At 51.1% G+C, this 17544-nt stretch overlaps 1 protein-coding gene across 1 annotated transcript; it reads left to right on the top strand.

Moving 5' to 3' along the window:
* The first annotated feature begins 745 nt into the window (after nt 1-745).
* TSTD1 (thiosulfate sulfurtransferase like domain containing 1) lies at nt 746-9860 on the top strand. Its single transcript, XM_084613167.1, has 4 exons — nt 746-903; nt 6857-6979; nt 8739-8901; nt 9546-9860. The coding sequence occupies exons 1-4, from the start codon at nt 792-794 to the stop codon at nt 9598-9600; spliced, it is 453 nt and encodes a 150-aa protein (XP_084469293.1). The 5' UTR covers nt 746-791; the 3' UTR covers nt 9601-9860.
* Nucleotides 9861-17544: the final 7684 nt, after the last annotated feature.

A 17544-nucleotide genomic window follows, 5' to 3' on the forward strand; every position in this document is an offset into this window, starting at 1 on the left:
AGAACCGGGCCCCCGTAGTGCCAGGCGCCACGCAGACCCCGACCAAGATCTGGGCCCCCGCTGTGCCGGTCACCACACAGACCCCGGTTGAGATCCGGGCCCCCATAGTACCGCACACCACGCAGACCCCGCCTGAGAACAGGGCCCCCGTAGTGCTGGTCGCCACGCAGACCCTGAGCGAGATCCGGGCCCCCATAGTGCCAATCACCATCTTACCAGAGGGCAGCAAACAATCCCTGCACCAAAAAATTTACAATCTAAATAACGAATCGTCCCCTGGACAGTAAACAGCCCCGATTCAAAGGGGCTTAAGTGCCTAACTCCCTTTGGTTCAGCTGAAAATCCCAATCAGGATGTCCTCCTTGACTCAGGGCCAGAGTCCCCATTCCCTGGCTCAGCACATTGGAAGCAGGACTGCAGCAGGTTACACTGGGTTTATGCTCGTGTAAATGATGGTGCCCATCATTCCGCCTTGCACGGCTGGGGGAGAACCCGGGGGGGGGGGATCAGTCCCTGTTTTCTCATTATTAGGCTCTGCCCCACGGCACTCTGGTCTCTTCCTGGCCACAGCACCCGAGAGCCTCCCAGAGGGGGCCAGCCCGGCTGCCAGCCAAACCAACAGGAAAATGACCACGGTCTCCCGTCCCGTGGGGGGAGCAGGATCGGGTCCCCTCTGGGGGGTGGTTTGTCCCTGGCGGGGCACCGAACCTGGCCAGCCACCAACGCTGCCGGGGTGGCAGAGGAGTTTGTGGACGGTGCCTGCCGCCCCGCCCCGCCCGGTGAATGGAGCAATGCCGCTGAGCCGGTCCGTGTGTCGGCTGCAGACGCTCCTAGGACAGGCGGGCAGGTCCCTGCGGCTGGCACGAGTCAGCAGCACCCCGGCGCCGGGCGGCATGGACAGAGGTAACGGAGCCCCCCCATTGGCCTCCAGAGGGGGGCAGAGCCCTGGAGGCAGCTGCCCCATAGCAGCGTGGGCAGGGAATCGCGTGTGCACGATCCTGGCTGGGTGGGGGGCTGGGACCCCCGCCCCTTGGTTCACCCCCCCCCCCACCCCCCGGATGGGCTGGACAGGACCGTCTGTAACGACCTTGCAGACTCCTGCTCAGTCGCTCACCCGGGGTCGGTTGTGTTATTTGCAGGGGGCCAGCACGAGGCTTTGTGGGCGAGGAGAATCTGTAAATTTCCATCCGTTGCATCCCCCTGAGCTCAGGGCCTTTTTCATTCCCTACGGCTGTGGGGCTAGATTCACCGACGTACTTAGGCACCAAACTGCCATTTCAGGAGCCTAAATCTCAGTCAGGCCAGGCTGGGTCACAGAGCCCCCACTCAGAGGTCTCTGCCTAGACTTCCTTAGCACAGAAATTTGTGCAGTAAATGTTTCCTAGGTGCCTAAATTTCTGCCTTTAGGCACGTGCGCCGCAGCCCCACGCTAGGTGTCCGGACGCCTCCGCCCCCCAGTGATGCACAAGGGGGTTCTTCCACCTAACTCACCTGCAGGGCCCAATCCCATAAGTGTGCTGAGATCATGTGTGCCGGATCGGGCCCCTCTAGGTGAGCTCCTGGAGAAGGAGGAGAATGACCTCCCTCATGACTTTTGACCTGGCGGTTAGAGTACCCACCTGGGATGTGGGAGACCCGCGGTTCAAGTCCCCCCTCCACCTGAGGGGGAGAAGGGATTTAAACTTCTCAGGTGGGTGTCTGAAGCCTGGGGCTCTCTGATGTGGGGCTCTCTCAGAAGCTAGCCCTTTGTTCGTATTCTCTGCTCTCCCCAAACACACTCTTTCCTCCCCACTTTCATAGACAAACTTTTTTTTAAACTCTTCTGTAAAAATGAAGCTTTGTACACCCTTTAATTACATTTTGAGTGTAAATTTCCTGCTCTTTTTTTAATGCAACACTGGTGTTGTCTAGACTAGAGTCGACAAACATGGCATTCACTAACACATTTAAAACGTCTTTTCTAGACAGAGCAGTGTGTGTGTGAAACTAGCCAAGTTAGGCCTTGTCTTTGCTAGGAAAGAAAGTGTTAGTTAGGATATATTGGCCAGCTAACGCATGTTAGTGTAGACAATGCAAGCTGTAGTTTCAACACGTGTTAGCTGGTTGAGGTGAACCCTAGCCTCCCTCCTAAACTTTAATGCAATCAGCCTAACACGTGTTAAAGCCAGCACGCTGCCTTCCAGACTTCTAGAACTTGATAGTTAATGTGCTAACATCACCCCTTCAGATCCTAGCCCCGGTAAGGGCATAGCTTCAAAGCTCAGCTGACCTGAACCTATCCTGAGTCATTTTCAGACTCCACCTAACCTGAACCTGATGCTTCTCCCCAAACCTCTGCCAGCGCCATGACCACCTCGTCCTTGCAGGTTGGTCTGGTGTGGACTTCCTGCTTCCCATGCCTGTGATCTGTCTCCGGTCTCCTGCCTGTGGCTTTAGCACAGACGTGGCTGTGTCCCCTGCTGCTGCCGGCCCCCAGGGCCTTGCTGCGCTGTGGGTGTGGCGGAGTGAGACGCTGTGACTTGTCGGCACACACGCAGCACAGCCAAGTGGCAGAGGCTGGCAGGAGTGGGGCTGGCAGGCACCACCGTGCCCACCCCACAGGTGGGAGGAGATGATCAGAGACTGCCTGACCTGAGCCCCAGGGGGTCAGATTGTTTTCAGACCCAAACCTGACACTGGTAGTCAGGTTCCATCAGGTTTGGGTCCAGTTGCAAGGCTCTGCTGCTGAGTGCACTCATGGCAGGCACATGGCTGGAGCGGGCTCATTAACTTGGGACCCACACACACACGTGTGCTGTATGTTCCAGCTGGGAGATCCCGCCAGTAAGTAATGACCGTGGAGAATCAGAGGCACTGAGCGGTCGCCTGTATCACCCATGGCTAGGAATTGCTGTTTTCTGCTGTAAGTAGTAATTAGCTCTGAGTTTGGCTTTTTAAATGAAACAATAACATTCCTTGGGTGCTTTCCAGGGATAAGGAGAAGTGCGTTGCCATGGCCATTGGGGGGTGGGAGGGGTGGCACGAGTGTAGACGGTCACCTCATCTAATCCTGTGCAAAGCCAGGCTTCATAACCCAGTTGTAAAATACCTGTGAGGGTACACCTGTCCAGACGAGGGGAAAAGGCACTTTTATAAATGGGGCTGGCTGCCTTGGGTAACAAGCTCAATTTGAAACACTGTCTAACACCAGTGTAGATGCAGTTTTGCCCCTAATGTCCCTATGATCCCAGGATGCAATCCAGACCAGCCAGGGGTTGTGTCACCCACCTACTGTGCAACCTGGGGTTGCCTCACCATGCTTTGCTGTTGTAGCTCCCAGCCTGGGCTGCTCCCAGCCAGCCTACAAGTCACACCTTGAGTGTGTTTATAGTTGCAGCCCTGATCCAACAGCCTGCCAGCAACGCACCCGTCACACTCTGGCTTCCATCAGCCTTGGTTTAGTACGTCAGCAGACTCCTAGTCCTGAATTTTCCCCAAAAGCCTGTCTTCAGCACTGCAAAGACCTCTCCTGGACAGCTCAGATATTAATGCTGCGTTGTTCCTGTACAGTCAATATTCAACAGTTTGCTACTTTCACTGGACTTGTCGAACAGTTCAGTTTAAACTAAACCAACTGGGTTGGTTGAGATTAAAAAATAAAACCAGTTTGGTCACAAAAGAAGATGGGATTTTAAGTGAATTCAAGGACAAGCGATAAAGCTGGATGTGGCTACAAGCAAATAAAAGTGAAAACTTCATCTTCCATTGGTGTATGCAGCGGTGTTGGAGCTGGGTCGGTCCCTGGATAGTAGAAAGACAAGGTGGGGGAGGTAACAGCTTTCATTGGACCAACTTCTGTTGGTGAGAGAGACAAGCTTCCAAGCTTACGCAGGGCTCTTCTTCAGGTCTTGTTGGTCCAATACCACACCCACCTTGTCCCTCTAAAGCTTACTAGATTAAGTTTTGGTTCAAAGCTTTGTTAAGATGGTCTTTCTCACCCCCAGTCTTCCAGCCAGATGGTGACCGATCCTTTCCTTGGTCAGGATCTCTCCCCCAGGCCAGAAGGTGCTGGTGCCTTTGTCTTAGTGGAAAGAGAGAGAGAACTTGGAGTTCTCTGTCCCTTTCTTTTATAGTCCCATCAATCTTCTGATGATTACTCCTCCAAGCAAAGTTTATTCAAACAGTAAAGGTGGCGATCGACCGGGAGTTTGGGGGCGAAGGAGACTCTGTGCCCTTTCTACTCGTTTGCTGAGGTTTAAATTTGCTTTGTCTCCTGCCTGTTCCCCCATGGCTGTCTCAAGGACCCTGTTTATTACTTCTATGTAAACACTCATTCCTCTGAGGACAGATCTGTTCAACAACTGTTGCCTAGGCAGGGCTGGATAGTTTTGGAGGTGTGCTAATAATCTCCTTGCGGGGATTTCATGACAGTGTTGCCACACACATTTCACCATGTCATTAACCAGCAAGTTATCAGTTTTCAAATGAGACCTTGCACGGCATTTTGTACAAAGCTTATCACAACTGTGCGTAGGGTGTGACTGCAGGGCTGCTTTCAGTGGCATATCCTCCTATGACTGTGTCCAGATCAGGATTTAAAAGTGGGATGTTGGATCGAGTTACCTGGCTCAGTCGAACTAACTCATCTAACAGTCTAATCAGGCCAAAGCAATTGACCTGTAGCACATGCTGAACTGGTTGGGTTAAAGCTGAGTGTGACGATCCCCTCTGGTGTTATCTGGATCGGTGATCTGCTAGGTCACTCCAATCCTTGACTCTGGGAGCCAGCCTTACCCTGCTCTGCTGTGAGAACCCCTACTCCTGGGCTGTTCATGCACAGCCTCTGGCATGCAAGCTGCTCCTTGGATTGTGCAGCTGAATGACAATAGCCAATATCTGTGGTCCCAGACACAACCCCAGAAACTTCCGTTTTGCAGTGTCCAGTTATGCCTACTGATGCTGCAAGCTTATATGAGTTTGTCAATTTAATAAAGAAATTGATATGTACTAGGCTTGTTATCCCAAGGGGAGTCTCTGACATGCTGTAAACCAAACGCACTGCTTCAGATAAAATAAACAAACAGATTTATTAACTACAAAGATAAATTTTAAGTGATTATAAATCAAAGAACAACAACTCCCCCTTGTCGAGACAAAGCTGCAGGTGCTGGAGCAATGCTGGGAGATCCCCCCGTAATAACCCTCAGTGCTGGACGAGGCCGTGTCTACAGGCCCAGGGCCAGCTGTGGGGAAAATTCACCTCCATGCTCTGTATCCAGGCCCATCTCTAGCACCTCTCTCTCTCTGCCCTTGGACATAGCCCGCAGCAGTCAGAGGGGTTGCACCCAGCTTTACAGTGTGTGAACAAGAGCAGAATTTGGCACGTTCCCCCCTCCATCCCCCCGGTGTCTTGCACAGCCTGAACCCTGCTCCATCATGTCAGGAGCAAATGAATCCTGTGTCTAGAAAATCAATGGTTAAAGGAACAAACCGACTCTGCCATTGCCTTGCAGAGGCCGGACTTTGCCCATGAGTGACTCCTACTAAAGACAAGGGGCCTGAATCTTGTCACGGTTCAGGGCACCTGCACCTCACTGGCTCAGCAAGGGCACGTGCTCTGACTTCCAGCTCCCCTGGTTGTTATCTTGTTATCTCTCTTCGCTGGAGACACAGGTCTCCCTCCTTGCTGGCTGGGGTCTCTCCAGGCTGCTGTAGCTTCCTGCCTTCCCTGTGTTGTGTTAGTCTGTCCAAGCAGGCCTGCTGGCTTTTCCCTCAGAGACTAATAACAATGTATTTGCTTCAAGTGTAAGTTACCGCCTGGTTCTTTAGTGCTTAATTTGTAATGAAAGAGATGCCGGGGCTGAAGCAATTAGATGCTGGAGCTCGAGCAATTTTTTTTTACTTTAGTAACTAATGCAGCAACCCCGGAGGTGCCGGGGCCCTGAACTGCCAAGCCTGGAGGTGCCGGGGCCCTGAACTGCCATGAATTAGGCACTGCAGTTCTTTCTACACGAGCCTATTAATTAAGGTAAAAGCATTGCAGAGAAAACATATGAAAAAACAACTAAAAAAACCTACAGACCTGCTAATAAACTTATCAGAGATTACCCCCTCCAACGTAGGCTCTGATAGGAGCAGCCCTTCCTAGCCCCACCCAGGGGTTTCTCTACTGTGTCAAGTTCATCACGCTCTTTGTTCAGAAGAGAACACTGAGAGTCACTCCTTTATCCAGTTGAGTTATTTGAAATGACCTGGAAGAGGTAATGCACCAGACAACAGATCTCTGCTCAAAGTCCAACTTCTAAAGGACAGATGGAGGTGGGTCATTTACATTTCCCTAAGCCTCCAAGTATTTCCTGCGAAATCCACTTCCCATGTATTGTCACAAAAGGTCCCCTAAGTTTCTAATATCTTCCAGAAATTGCATTAGTCAAGGCTATCCTCCCAGAGAAGTGCCATACAATCCCACAATAGTACACAAACAATGGCATTGTCAATACCCTGGACTCCCCAAATACTTAAGCTTAAATCAGTCGGGTTTAACGTAATTCCAGCTTTGCCGAAGAGATTGTCATATCTGTCACAATTCTGATTTACACAAAGGCCCTTTTATACAGCAGTGGCCCTGGTGGTGTAAAGGAGTATAAAGGGCAGTTTCTCACAGAGAGCATTGTACAGGACCTTGGTGTAGCTAGGAATCATCTCACACGGGGAGAAGACTAGATCATGTGAGGGGTTGGTCTGCTGCAGCCTGTGGATGACCCGCTGACTCTTCTTCCCTGTGATGCAGGGAGCAGAGGGGTTTGCCCTGGTTGCTGGGGGAGGAGCCTTGCGAGGGAGCAGAGGAAATGACTGCTGGTTTCTGCTTTCCACAAAGGAAACGTCATTTCCCACAAGGACATGAAAGCACTGGTCACCGGCGGGAAGGCTCGGATTATCGACGTGCGGTTGCCGGGGGAGGTGGCGAACGGCCATATCGCCAACTCAGTCAATATTCCAGGTGAGGGGTTGCTGTGGGTGCCAGCAGCCAGGGCTTCCATTGCATGTAGAGGGACTGCCCCCCACTGCAGAGGGCAAAACGTAGTTTCACAGACCGGAGCATGAGCGGTCAGGCCTAGCAGTCAGAGCCAGAGTCAGGAACCAGGAGTCAGAGCCCAGGGTCAAAGCTGGAGTCAGGAACCGAGCAGGACTGGAAACAAGGTGGGCACAGAAGTGATCGTAGCTGTGGGCAGAAGCATGGAGGAGTCAGTGACCTGCCGCTGAGTTTAAATGCAGATCCGTAGTCTCCTTGCAGCCAATGGAAGAGCCAGCCAATCAAGTGATTCTGCCACAGCTCAGCTGGGCTCCTTAGCCTGCCTGAGGGCTGAGCCAGCCAGCCCCAGGTCAGCTGCAAGGACTCAGGCCCATTGTTCCTGATCCGTAGCACTAGAGCGCTGGAGAAAGTGGAATTAGTAACTCAGCAGGGGGCGCTCTTTCCTCCCTGCTCTCCAGCGTGCCAGGGGTGCTGTGCTGGGGAAGTGACACGAGGCCAAAGCTGGATCATTAAAGATCCTATGTGTGCACAAAGAGATGGGTGTGTTAGAGGGCTTTCCCTTCACCCCTTCCCCTGGTTCTTGTCATGCAGACAGAAAGCAGCAGACCAGAAGTGCAGGCAATGCAATGTTTATTGGGGTTAGTTTTAAGGCAGCATGTCAATAACTTTGACACTACAGAGCCTTGTTTCCCAGTGTCCCATTCTCTCTCCACTTTAGCAGACAGAATTATACCTGAACTGCACGCTTTGGGTCCCATCCCTTACAGTTTATGGTCATGTTCTGTTCTGGGGGCCATGAGTCTGGGGTTTTTGTCCCACCTCTTTTGTATTCAGTGGGAGGGATAAGGAGTGAGGTTGTGCTACGGTCAGGGACAGGCATTTTATTATTTTGGTCTTTTAGGGTTTTATACCTTTTTCACCCAATTCCCTCTTGCCCCTCCCAACTGGTTGTTTGACCTTGGCTTAAGATAAAAGTTGAGACAGTCTTATGTGTGTGCTCGTATATTATACTTTCATTATACCCAGTAACACTTTAACTGTTCTTATCTGTTCCCATTATACTAACAAACCTAACTAGCTAGGCAGAAGCAACATGCATAGTGTCTTTGTCCTTTGTTTACACATATTAATAAGAATATAAACGTATCAAAAATTAAGTGGGCAAACGACCTAAAATTCTATCTCAGGTAGAAATACAGGCCTGAATTCTACATTATTACTAGCACTCCTAACAGGATGTAACCTGTGCCAAATTCCACATCGGGGAGTTCTCGCCTTCCTTAAACTACCTTGATGGTTTTAAACGGATGCAGGCTTCTACTTCACTTCCTGTCCTAAATGGACGTGCAGTGTTTCCATGTCTTGGTCAGTTGCTGTGTTCCACCACAGAGGGTGCTGCATTTCAGAAGTGCGAAAAGTGATGGCTTGTATCCCTTTGTAAAGCATGTGGGACTTGCATAAGAGCATCATCGCCTGTATTTATGGAGCAGTCATCCACAATCATCATCAGCAGGGGTTAACTCCGCAACTTCAGCATCAAGATACAGACCTCTACCACTTGAGCTAAAGGAGTCACTCCATCAGCTAGTAGCAGCAGTAGGCTTTTATCCTCTAGCGGACTAGCTAGTGTCACATCCCCATCTAGTGGGGATGTGACACACCCTTTCCCAGGGTGATACACCAGCACTGCTGATTGCAATCATCTCTCTCTCTTTTCCCCACCCAGTGGCAGAAGTCGAGGAAGCCCTGAAGATGGACCCTGAGACGTTTAAGATGAAGTATGGTGTGGACAAGCCACGGATGGATGACGAGAACTTGATCTTCCACTGCCAGATGGGCAGGAGAGGGGCTCAGGCCACAGAGATTGCCATGACCCTCGGCTACGCCAAGTGAGCCTGCCCCTCCCCCCGGGCTCTTCTATCATGGGTCACCAGACCCTCCGGGACATTGTGAGCGTACCACGGACTCTGTGGGTTTGGAGGCAAGGGCTGTAGGGTGCTTAAAATGCCCTGGGTCCTATCGACTCCAGCCCTTCTGAGTGACCCCCTAAACTCTCACGTATAGCATTATTAATGGAGAAATCGTTGGGTCTGGTGGAGAAGGAGAGGGCTCAGATATCCCTCGGCACCGATCTTGCTTATACGGGTGTATTCCAGAGTAAACCCCCTGGAGGGGATGGTGATACTCCAGATTCTCACCGGGGCCAGAGAGACAAAGTTTTGGTTAGCTACCGAGAGAGAGGACAGAATAATTCCTAGCTAACCCCATAGGGGATGTTCCCACAGCTACCTTGGTTCCTCAGGGACCCTTCAAATTCATCCATATGACCCTGTGCTGGGGGCAGGTTATTTCTCAAAGTTCTGGGCACAGCTCCCGCTCTGATGTTCTGGTCCCACTTGGGTTTCTGGCCCCTGGGCAGTCACAGCTGGGCTGGGTCTGACTCTTCCACTCCAGAGGCAGTGGGTCCGTCTAGCTGTGGATAGTCCCTCCCATCTCCTATTCTGAAGCCACATGTCACCTCCTGTCTCTGCAGGGCTCGTAACTATGCAGGCGGCTACAAGGAATGGTCTGAGAAGGAAGGGAAGTGAAGTGGGAACGACTCCCCGAGGGCTGGTGTCTGTCCCTCCACGCCTAGCAGCTGCTTTGCCCTGAGGACTCTTCCTTCACTTCCTTGCTGCAACGTCGTCCCATTGCTGCTGACACCTGATGCTGGGATGGGAACACTCTGGGTCCTGGTGGGCTCTTGGCTAAGGCATCTGTCTGAGAAGCTGCCACTCTGCTTTCTGTCTCACTTTCCAGATCACTTGTTATGTTGGAGCATATTAAAGTTCTGTATTAAAATCACAAATGAGTTTGATTCCCCATAGTTTAAATTCCAGGGTATTACTAAGTAAGAGGTCTCTTGGGTTTTGGTCTTTTATTTTTACTGTTTCTCTCCCTCTCTGTGTGAAACTTGCAAGCTGCTAATTGTGTTAGTACATCCTAAGACAGTCTGTTCTCAAAGCAATACTTCGTAACAACAACTACTCACACAGAGAGACTCAAAGCGATAATTTGTAACAACTAACAACTAACAACAGAAACAGCACACAGAGACTCCCCGCCCTTTTGTTGTTTTCATTTAGCTTTTTTAACAATTGTGATTAAAATAGAGATAGAGGATGTATGTGGATGGATGCTTGGTGTGGATAATAAATGAATGATCAGGGAGGTGTCAGCCTAAGAATCCAGTTTCGATGGTCCGAAGAAGGTGTCAAGTGGAAATAACCAGAGGACCCCCGGAGGGCAGACTGGAATCCACCCAACAGCTTCAAGGATGGGAGAACTCAAGAACAAGATAACATCTGGCAGCATGGAGCTGTCAGGAATGTGCCATCTGCTGATTGACAAAGGCTTGACAAAGCCCTGGCTGGGATGATTTAATTGGGGATCGGTCCTGCTTTGAGCAGGGAGTTGGACTAGATGACCTCCTGAGGTCCCTTCCAACCTTGATATTCTATGATGAAGCAATACCCATAGGAATGAATAGGAATAAATAAATTCCTATAAAAATGGACTCTAGAAACTGAGAACTTTGGGATCTGATTCTGCAAACCAACTTCCAGGAGCATCAGATGAGCATCTGACAAAGCCCTGCTCTCCCCTTGTGTCCAGACCACCTGGCCAGTGGCTTGGCATGAGCAACTCTAAGGCTGGTAACTATGATAAGAACCTTGCAGAACCTCTGTCTGTGTGTGTGTGTGTGTGTGTGTGTGTGTGAATGAATGTGTGAATAAATACGAAATTGAATGGAATGTTATAGCTGTAACTAACGGCTTACTGTGATTCTTTCTGCATTCACAATAAATGTGGCTTTTTGCCTTATTCCCTTTAATAAGATCCTGCTGGTTTTTATTTTATTGGTATAACAGTGACTCACCTGCTCCAAATGTAGTCACTCCCCTGCCCTTGATAGCAGCTGGGGGGTTCAGGCACTTTATTGGGGGTGGGGAGATATCTGAACCCCCCTATTCACTCCATCTTCCCCACCTCTCCTGGGAATCTGGGACCCCATCCATATGCTTCCCATGGGGTAAGTCCTCAGCTCTCAAGGATGTGATGGTCATTTTGCTACCCCACTTCATTCTCCACCTGCATCTGCCGCTTCCATCTGTAGCCTGCTATTTCTATAGCATGCTGGGTGCCCCTCAGCCACCTCTGCACAGGGGATTTTCTCTGCAGCCGCACCTGGAAAAGAGAGCTCCCTGGCTTTTCCTCCGCTGTAGTACCTGGCTCTGATAAGGGGTTGGGACATATGTGATGGCAGCAAGACAACAAAGGAAATTGTTCAGGGTTAGCCAGGTCTGATATTATATTAAACATGTTTAAAGTCTTTGTACGGAGCTGTGTTTCTCAGCCTCTTCACATTAAAAAAATCGCACAACCTCCCCAATAACAATAAAAAATGTCTCATTTCTGACCATGCTTAGGGCTGGCCTGCATACAGAACATGCATTGGCAAAACTAGGTCTCTTTGGCAGGGTGGGAGGGTTTCTCTCCACGCTAGAGATAATCCATACCCCTGAGAGATGTAGCTATGCCAGCCTAACCCCCAGTGCAGACAGAGCTAGATGGATGGAAGAATTCTTCTGTTGACCGAGCTACCACCTCTCGGGGAGGTGGATTATCCAGCGTGGAGAGAACCCCTTCCAGTGCTGTCATGAGTATTTACACTGAAGTGATACTGCTGTAGGGTTTTAAGCATAGACCTACCCTTAGCATATAGAACTGATGTGTGGGAGGGTGGAGAATACTTGATCTTGAAGGGCCAGGATGTGTGGGGATCAGGGGAGCAAGACTTTTCTTTGGTTTAGACTGTAGTAACATTTTCAATGCCTCACTGCTGGCCTTTCCTGACCTCCCAGGACAGTCGTGACACATCCATTGAAAAACCCTCGTCTAGAGCATGATAAGCATCCCCTGGAGTTGTTCTGAATAATCCACATGTGTTGTCACATCCTGGCAATCATGGGAAGTGGAATGCAACCAACGGGTGGCACCTGGCAGCTGATCACAGCAACTCGGAGGCTCTGCTCCAGAGGGCCGTGGGGAACAGTCAACTCCAGAGCACAGAGAAGTTGGTTCTTTTTAAGCTACAGTTTAAGGTCTTGTCTACAGAAGAAAACTGCAGTGGTTTAACTTAAGGCTTTGTCTGAAACTGATTGAGTTAAATCACTGCAAACCTCTCTGTGGATGCTTTTATTTCAGTTTAAGAGCAACTTATTTTGATTTAGCTTAAGTCAGGTTTAAGTTAAGTGCAAAAAGGCACAGTCCTCCAGCAGCTGTCTCACAATGTCCAACAGTGGCTGCTCTGGTCACAGTTGTGAATTCCATGGCCCAGCCCACAGAAACTGGAAGCAACTCCCCCTGTGCCCCGTCCCTTTAAAACACCCCACATATTTTTGAAATGCCTTTTCCTGATTGCCCAGCTGGGCGAGCATACCTAGCAGCTCACCCTTGTGTGCAATTGCCCATCTGAGCATGCTGGCTACGTTCTCCAAATACACTCTGGTCTAGAGCAGACTGGAGCTATTGGATCTCCTGGGCCTGTGGGGTGCAAGCAGAGCTATGGAACTGTGGATATCTATGGGCAGATTGCATGGGGGATGCAGACAGAGGAGTACAACAGGGACCGGTAGCAGTGCCAGATGAAAGCAAAGGAACTGCAGAGGGCAGACCCCGTGGTCAGGGAGGCCAACAATCGACCTGGTGGTGAGCCGCAGACCTGCAGCTTTTACAATGAGCTGCGTGCTCTATTTGCAACCCGCAGGCCACCATAAATACCTTGGAGGAGCCTGAGACAGAGACACCTGCTGTGGGAGGAAGAGGGGGAGACCCAGTGGGAAGGCAGCTTTGCTGTGAGCCAGCACCACTGTGAGACGCTGCCACAGTCTAGCGCAGGGGTTCTCAAACTGGGGGTCGGGACCCCTCAGGGGGTCACGAGGTTATTACATGGGGGGTCGTTAGCTGTCAGCCTCCAGACCAGATCCTGCTTTGCTTCCAGCATTTATAACGGTGTTAAATATACTTAAAAGTGTTTTTAATTTATAAGGTGGGGGGGTCACGCTCAGAGGCTTGCTATGTGAAAAGAGTCACCAGTACAAAAGTTTGAGAACCACTGGTCTAGTCAGTCCCATCAGGCAAGCATGAATGAGCTTGCTGAAGGGGAAGAAACCTTGTGTAAGTGTGTGCACGCATTTTCCCTAGCAATGTTTCAATGTAAAGATGGTGCCCAGCCCAGCTCCAAGTCACCAAGATACAGGTATCAACTTTTCATCATTTTACTTGTATGAGAAGAGGAAGAGGTACAACAAAAGAGAGTTGGCATCAGCTTTTCCTTCTGCTGGGTTAGGGGAGGCAGGGGAGGGGTTGTTTATGTACACAGGGATGTCCCATGCAGCCTCCTGACAGATCTTGATGAAACTTTCACTGAAGTAATCTGTGATCCTCTCCCACAGGTTTCTAGGGGTAGCGGCCTTATTTCTTCCTCTGCAGTAGGACACTTTCCCATGCCACTCGGCCATGAATTCAGCTGGCACCATTGCAGTGAACAGGCTAGTGACACACAAACCCAGGCAGTTTGGGGACACCAGCAGCAGCTGTGTGCTGCGCCTTTGTTACCTCAGGAGCGAGCTATCAGCTGAAATCACCACTGCCTGTGGAAAACCATGCCAAGTTTCAGTGCAGAAATAGGGACCAAAATGTTATTGTTTCATACAACCAAAAATCATACTGCCCTCTTCCTTTTCCCTGCAGCCTGGCCCCTGGAAGGCTGTACTCGCCATGGCAGGGACTGGAGAGAGGCGCTCCAAAGCTGATCATCACAATCAGCATCATGTCTGAGTACAACATTTTATGGGAATAAGGGAGGGGAGTTTTGAAACTTGCACTTTCTGCTGTGATTGTAACTTAACGTAGTAGAAAGAGAGCCTGAAGCATGGGCCTGGTACAAGAGTAGTATAATGGCCCTACCATCAATCAAACCCTAACCCCGCCCCTTGACCCCTTAGCCCCGCCCCTTGACCCCCTTAACCCCACCCACCGGAAGTCCCACCCTCGTGGGTTATTACTTCCGGGGTCAAGGCCGCCACATGACCGGAAGCAAGGTGTGTCATGTGACACCCACCCCACCCCTTAACCCCCTTAACTCCATCCCTTGACCTCTGCCCCACCCCCACCGGAAGTCCCGCCCCATGGGGTATTACTTCCAGGGTCAAGGCTGCCACGTGACTGGAAGCAAGGTATGTCATGTGACCCCTCTAACAACTCCTCCCACTGCCCTCTACCAATCAGGATGGGTTTCGCCCCTGTAGGACCGCCCAGAGAGGAGCTTTGACCAATCAGGGCGAGTTCCAGGGTGGGGGTGTCCTCTCTGGAAGTGGGTCTTGTGACCCCTCTAACAACTCCTCCCACTGCCCTCTACCAATCAGGATGGGTTTCGCCCCTGTAGGACCGCCCAGAGAGGAGCTTTGACCAATCAGGGTGAGTTCCGGGGTGGGGGTGTCCTCTCTGGAAGTGGGTCTTGTGACCCCTCTAACAACTCCTTCCCCATCCGCGCTACCAATCAGGAGGGGTTTTGTTCCGATAGGACCAAGAGGAGATTTGACCAATTAGGATGAGTTCCGGGGGCGGGGTGACCCGTCCGGAAATGATTCGTGTGACCCCTCTAACAACTCCCCCCACCAACCTCTACCAATCAGGCCGGCCCGAGAGCAGATTTGACCAAAATAGGGCAGGTTCTGGGATGGGGTGAACCGCCCAGAAGAGGGGCGTATGACCTCTCTGCCAATCAGAGCGCAGCACCATCACCCCATAAGGCCCAGCGTCGGGCAGAAGAGGCTGTCTTTTACCGAGAGCGCGTGTTTTAGAAATCGTGGAAACATGGACTCCTTCACCACCCCCGTGAGAACTTCGGACTTTGTTTTAGCCCCGAGGGCCTTCAACAAACCACGGAGAAAGCGCTACATCAGCGAGAGTTCCGAGGAGGAGGGGGCGATTGAGGGGAGCCCTTTGGCCCAGCCATTGATGGATACCCCAGAACCTGAAACCCAACCGCTTGTGGGGCCCCGCGATGAGCGTGATGGCCTCTTGTTGTCCACCCCCCTGGAGGAGGAAGGTGATCGCAGCTCGGGGAAGTCACTAGTGGACAAGATGAACGCTCAGGTAAATGAATGCTTAAGAAGTGACGGTCGGGGTGGGGGGTGTAACGGGGGCTAGGAACCAGGGATTGTGTAAATCAAAAACCAAGCAGTGGTGTGCTTACGCTGTTTCTTTTTTGAAAAAAAAATCTCTCAACAGCTCGATGATGCCTTTCTAGAGGACCCGGAGACTCTGGACAGCGTTGCACCAAGCAGCGAAGATGAACCGGGCCCACCTTGTTTTTGCTCAACGCCAATACAAAATGTTGAAGAGGACTCCGAGGATGACGGCTATGAGGAGTTTAGGAGGAGGCTTGGCATGGAACTGACTGAGCCAGTGCCACGTCGTGAGCGTAAAAAAGTCATGCGGACTATTGTACGCGTTGCTGTTTATTCTGTTCTTAATCACTGTCTTAGGCAAAAGCTTTTTGAAGATTGTGAGGGTTGTGTCATAGGTGCACCAGGCCAGCGGCACCATGACTGTGTGACTTGGACTTCAGTGGATATAAACTGCAAGCTCCGGGGCCTGTGTGCTGAGCTGTGTTTGGAAAGCTTATTAAACACTGTGATTGCCATAGGTTATGCTATGCAATGTCTGTGCCTAACCCAAGAACATTTAGCACAAGGGGTGACCTTGATAAATGCTGTGCAATTCAGTGGAGACCCTGACCATGTTTTAAAGAAAATGACCAAACCGGAAGATGCCTGCTTAGAGCGTTATATTGACCGTCTGGTCCGCACAAAAAGTTACAGAACTTTTTGTGCGGACCAGACGGTCAATATAACGCTCTAAGCAGGCATCTTCCGGTTTGGTCATTTTCTTTAAAACATGGTCAGGGTCTCCACTGAATTGCACAGCATTTATCAAGGTCACCCCTTGTGCTAAATGTTCTTGGGTTAGGCACAGACATTGCATAGCATAACCTATGGCAATCACAGTGTTTAATAAGCTTTCCAAACACAGCTCAGCACACAGGCCCCGGAGCTTGCAGTTTATATCCACTGAAGTCCAAGTCACACAGTCATGGTGCCGCTGGCCTGGTGCACCTATGACACAACCCTCACAATCTTCAAAAAGCTTTTGCCTAAGACAGTGATTAAGAACAGAATAAACAGCAACGCGTACAATAGTCCGCATGACTTTTTTACGCTCACGACGTGGCACTGGCTCAGTCAGTTCCATGCCAAGCCTCCTCCTAAACTCCTCATAGCCGTCATCCTCGGAGTCCTCTTCAACATTTTGTATTGGCGTTGAGCAAAAACAAGGTGGGCCCGGTTCATCTTCGCTGCTTGGTGCAACGCTGTCCAGAGTCTCCGGGTCCTCTAGAAAGGCATCATCGAGCTGTTGAGAGATTTTTTTTTCAAAAAAGAAACAGCGTAAGCACACCACTGCTTGGTTTTTGATTTACACAATCCCTGGTTCCTAGCCCCCGTTACACCCCCCACCCCGACCGTCACTTCTTAAGCATTCATTTACCTGAGCGTTCATCTTGTCCACTAGTGACTTCCCCGAGCTGCGATCACCTTCCTCCTCCAGGGGGGTGGACAACAAGAGGCCAACACGCTCATCGCGGGGCCCCACAAGCGGTTGGGTTTCAGGTTCTGGGGTATCCATCAATGGCTGGGCCAAAGGGCTCCCCTCAATCGCCCCCTCCTCCTCGGAACTCTCGCTGATGTAGCGCTTTCTCCGTGGTTTGTTGAAGGCCCTCGGGGCTAAAACAAAGTCCGAAGTTCTCACGGGGGTGGTGAAGGAGTCCATGTTTCCACGATTTCTAAAACACGCGCTCTCGGTAAAAGACAGCCTCTTCTGCCCGACGCTGGGCCTTATGGGGTGATGGTGCTGCGCTCTGATTGGCAGAGGGGTCATACGCCCCTCTTCTGGGCGGTTCACCCCATCCCAGAACCTGCCCTATTTTGGTCAAATCTGCTCTCGGGCCGGCCTGATTGGTAGAGGTTGGTGGGGGGAGTTGTTAGAGGGGTCACACGAATCATTTCCGGACGGGTCACCCCGCCCCCGGAACTCATCCTAATTGGTCAAATCTCCTCTTGGTCCTATCGGAACAAAACCCCTCCTGATTGGTAGCGGGGATGGGGAAGGAGTTGTTAGAGGGGTCACAAGACCCACTTCCAGAGAGGACACCCCCACCCCGGAACTCGCCCTGATTGGTCAAAGCTCCTCTCTGGGCGGTCCTACAGGGGCGAAACCCATCCTGATTGGTAGAGGGCAGTGGGAGGAGTTGTTAGAGGGGTCACAAGACCCACTTCCAGAGAGGACACCCCCACCCTGGAACTCGCCCTGATTGGTCAAAGCTCCTCTCTGGGCGGTCCTACAGGGGCGAAACCCATCCTGATTGG

This window comes from Lepidochelys olivacea (genome assembly GCF_965140295.1).
Source record: "Lepidochelys olivacea isolate rLepOli2 genome assembly, chromosome: 24".
Classification (NCBI taxonomy): domain Eukaryota; kingdom Metazoa; phylum Chordata; order Testudines; family Cheloniidae; genus Lepidochelys; species Lepidochelys olivacea.

Coding starts and splice junctions, on each gene's coding strand:
- TSTD1 (XM_084613167.1), top strand. CDS start 792: ATGCCGCTGAGCCGGTCCGTGTGTCGGCTGCAGACGCTCCTAGGACAG. Junction 6,980..8,738: donor CAACTCAGTCAATATTCCAG/GTGAGGGGTTGC, acceptor TTCCCCACCCAG/TGGCAGAAGTCGAGGAAGCC. Junction 8,902..9,545: donor ATGACCCTCGGCTACGCCAA/GTGAGCCTGCCC, acceptor CTGTCTCTGCAG/GGCTCGTAACTATGCAGGCG.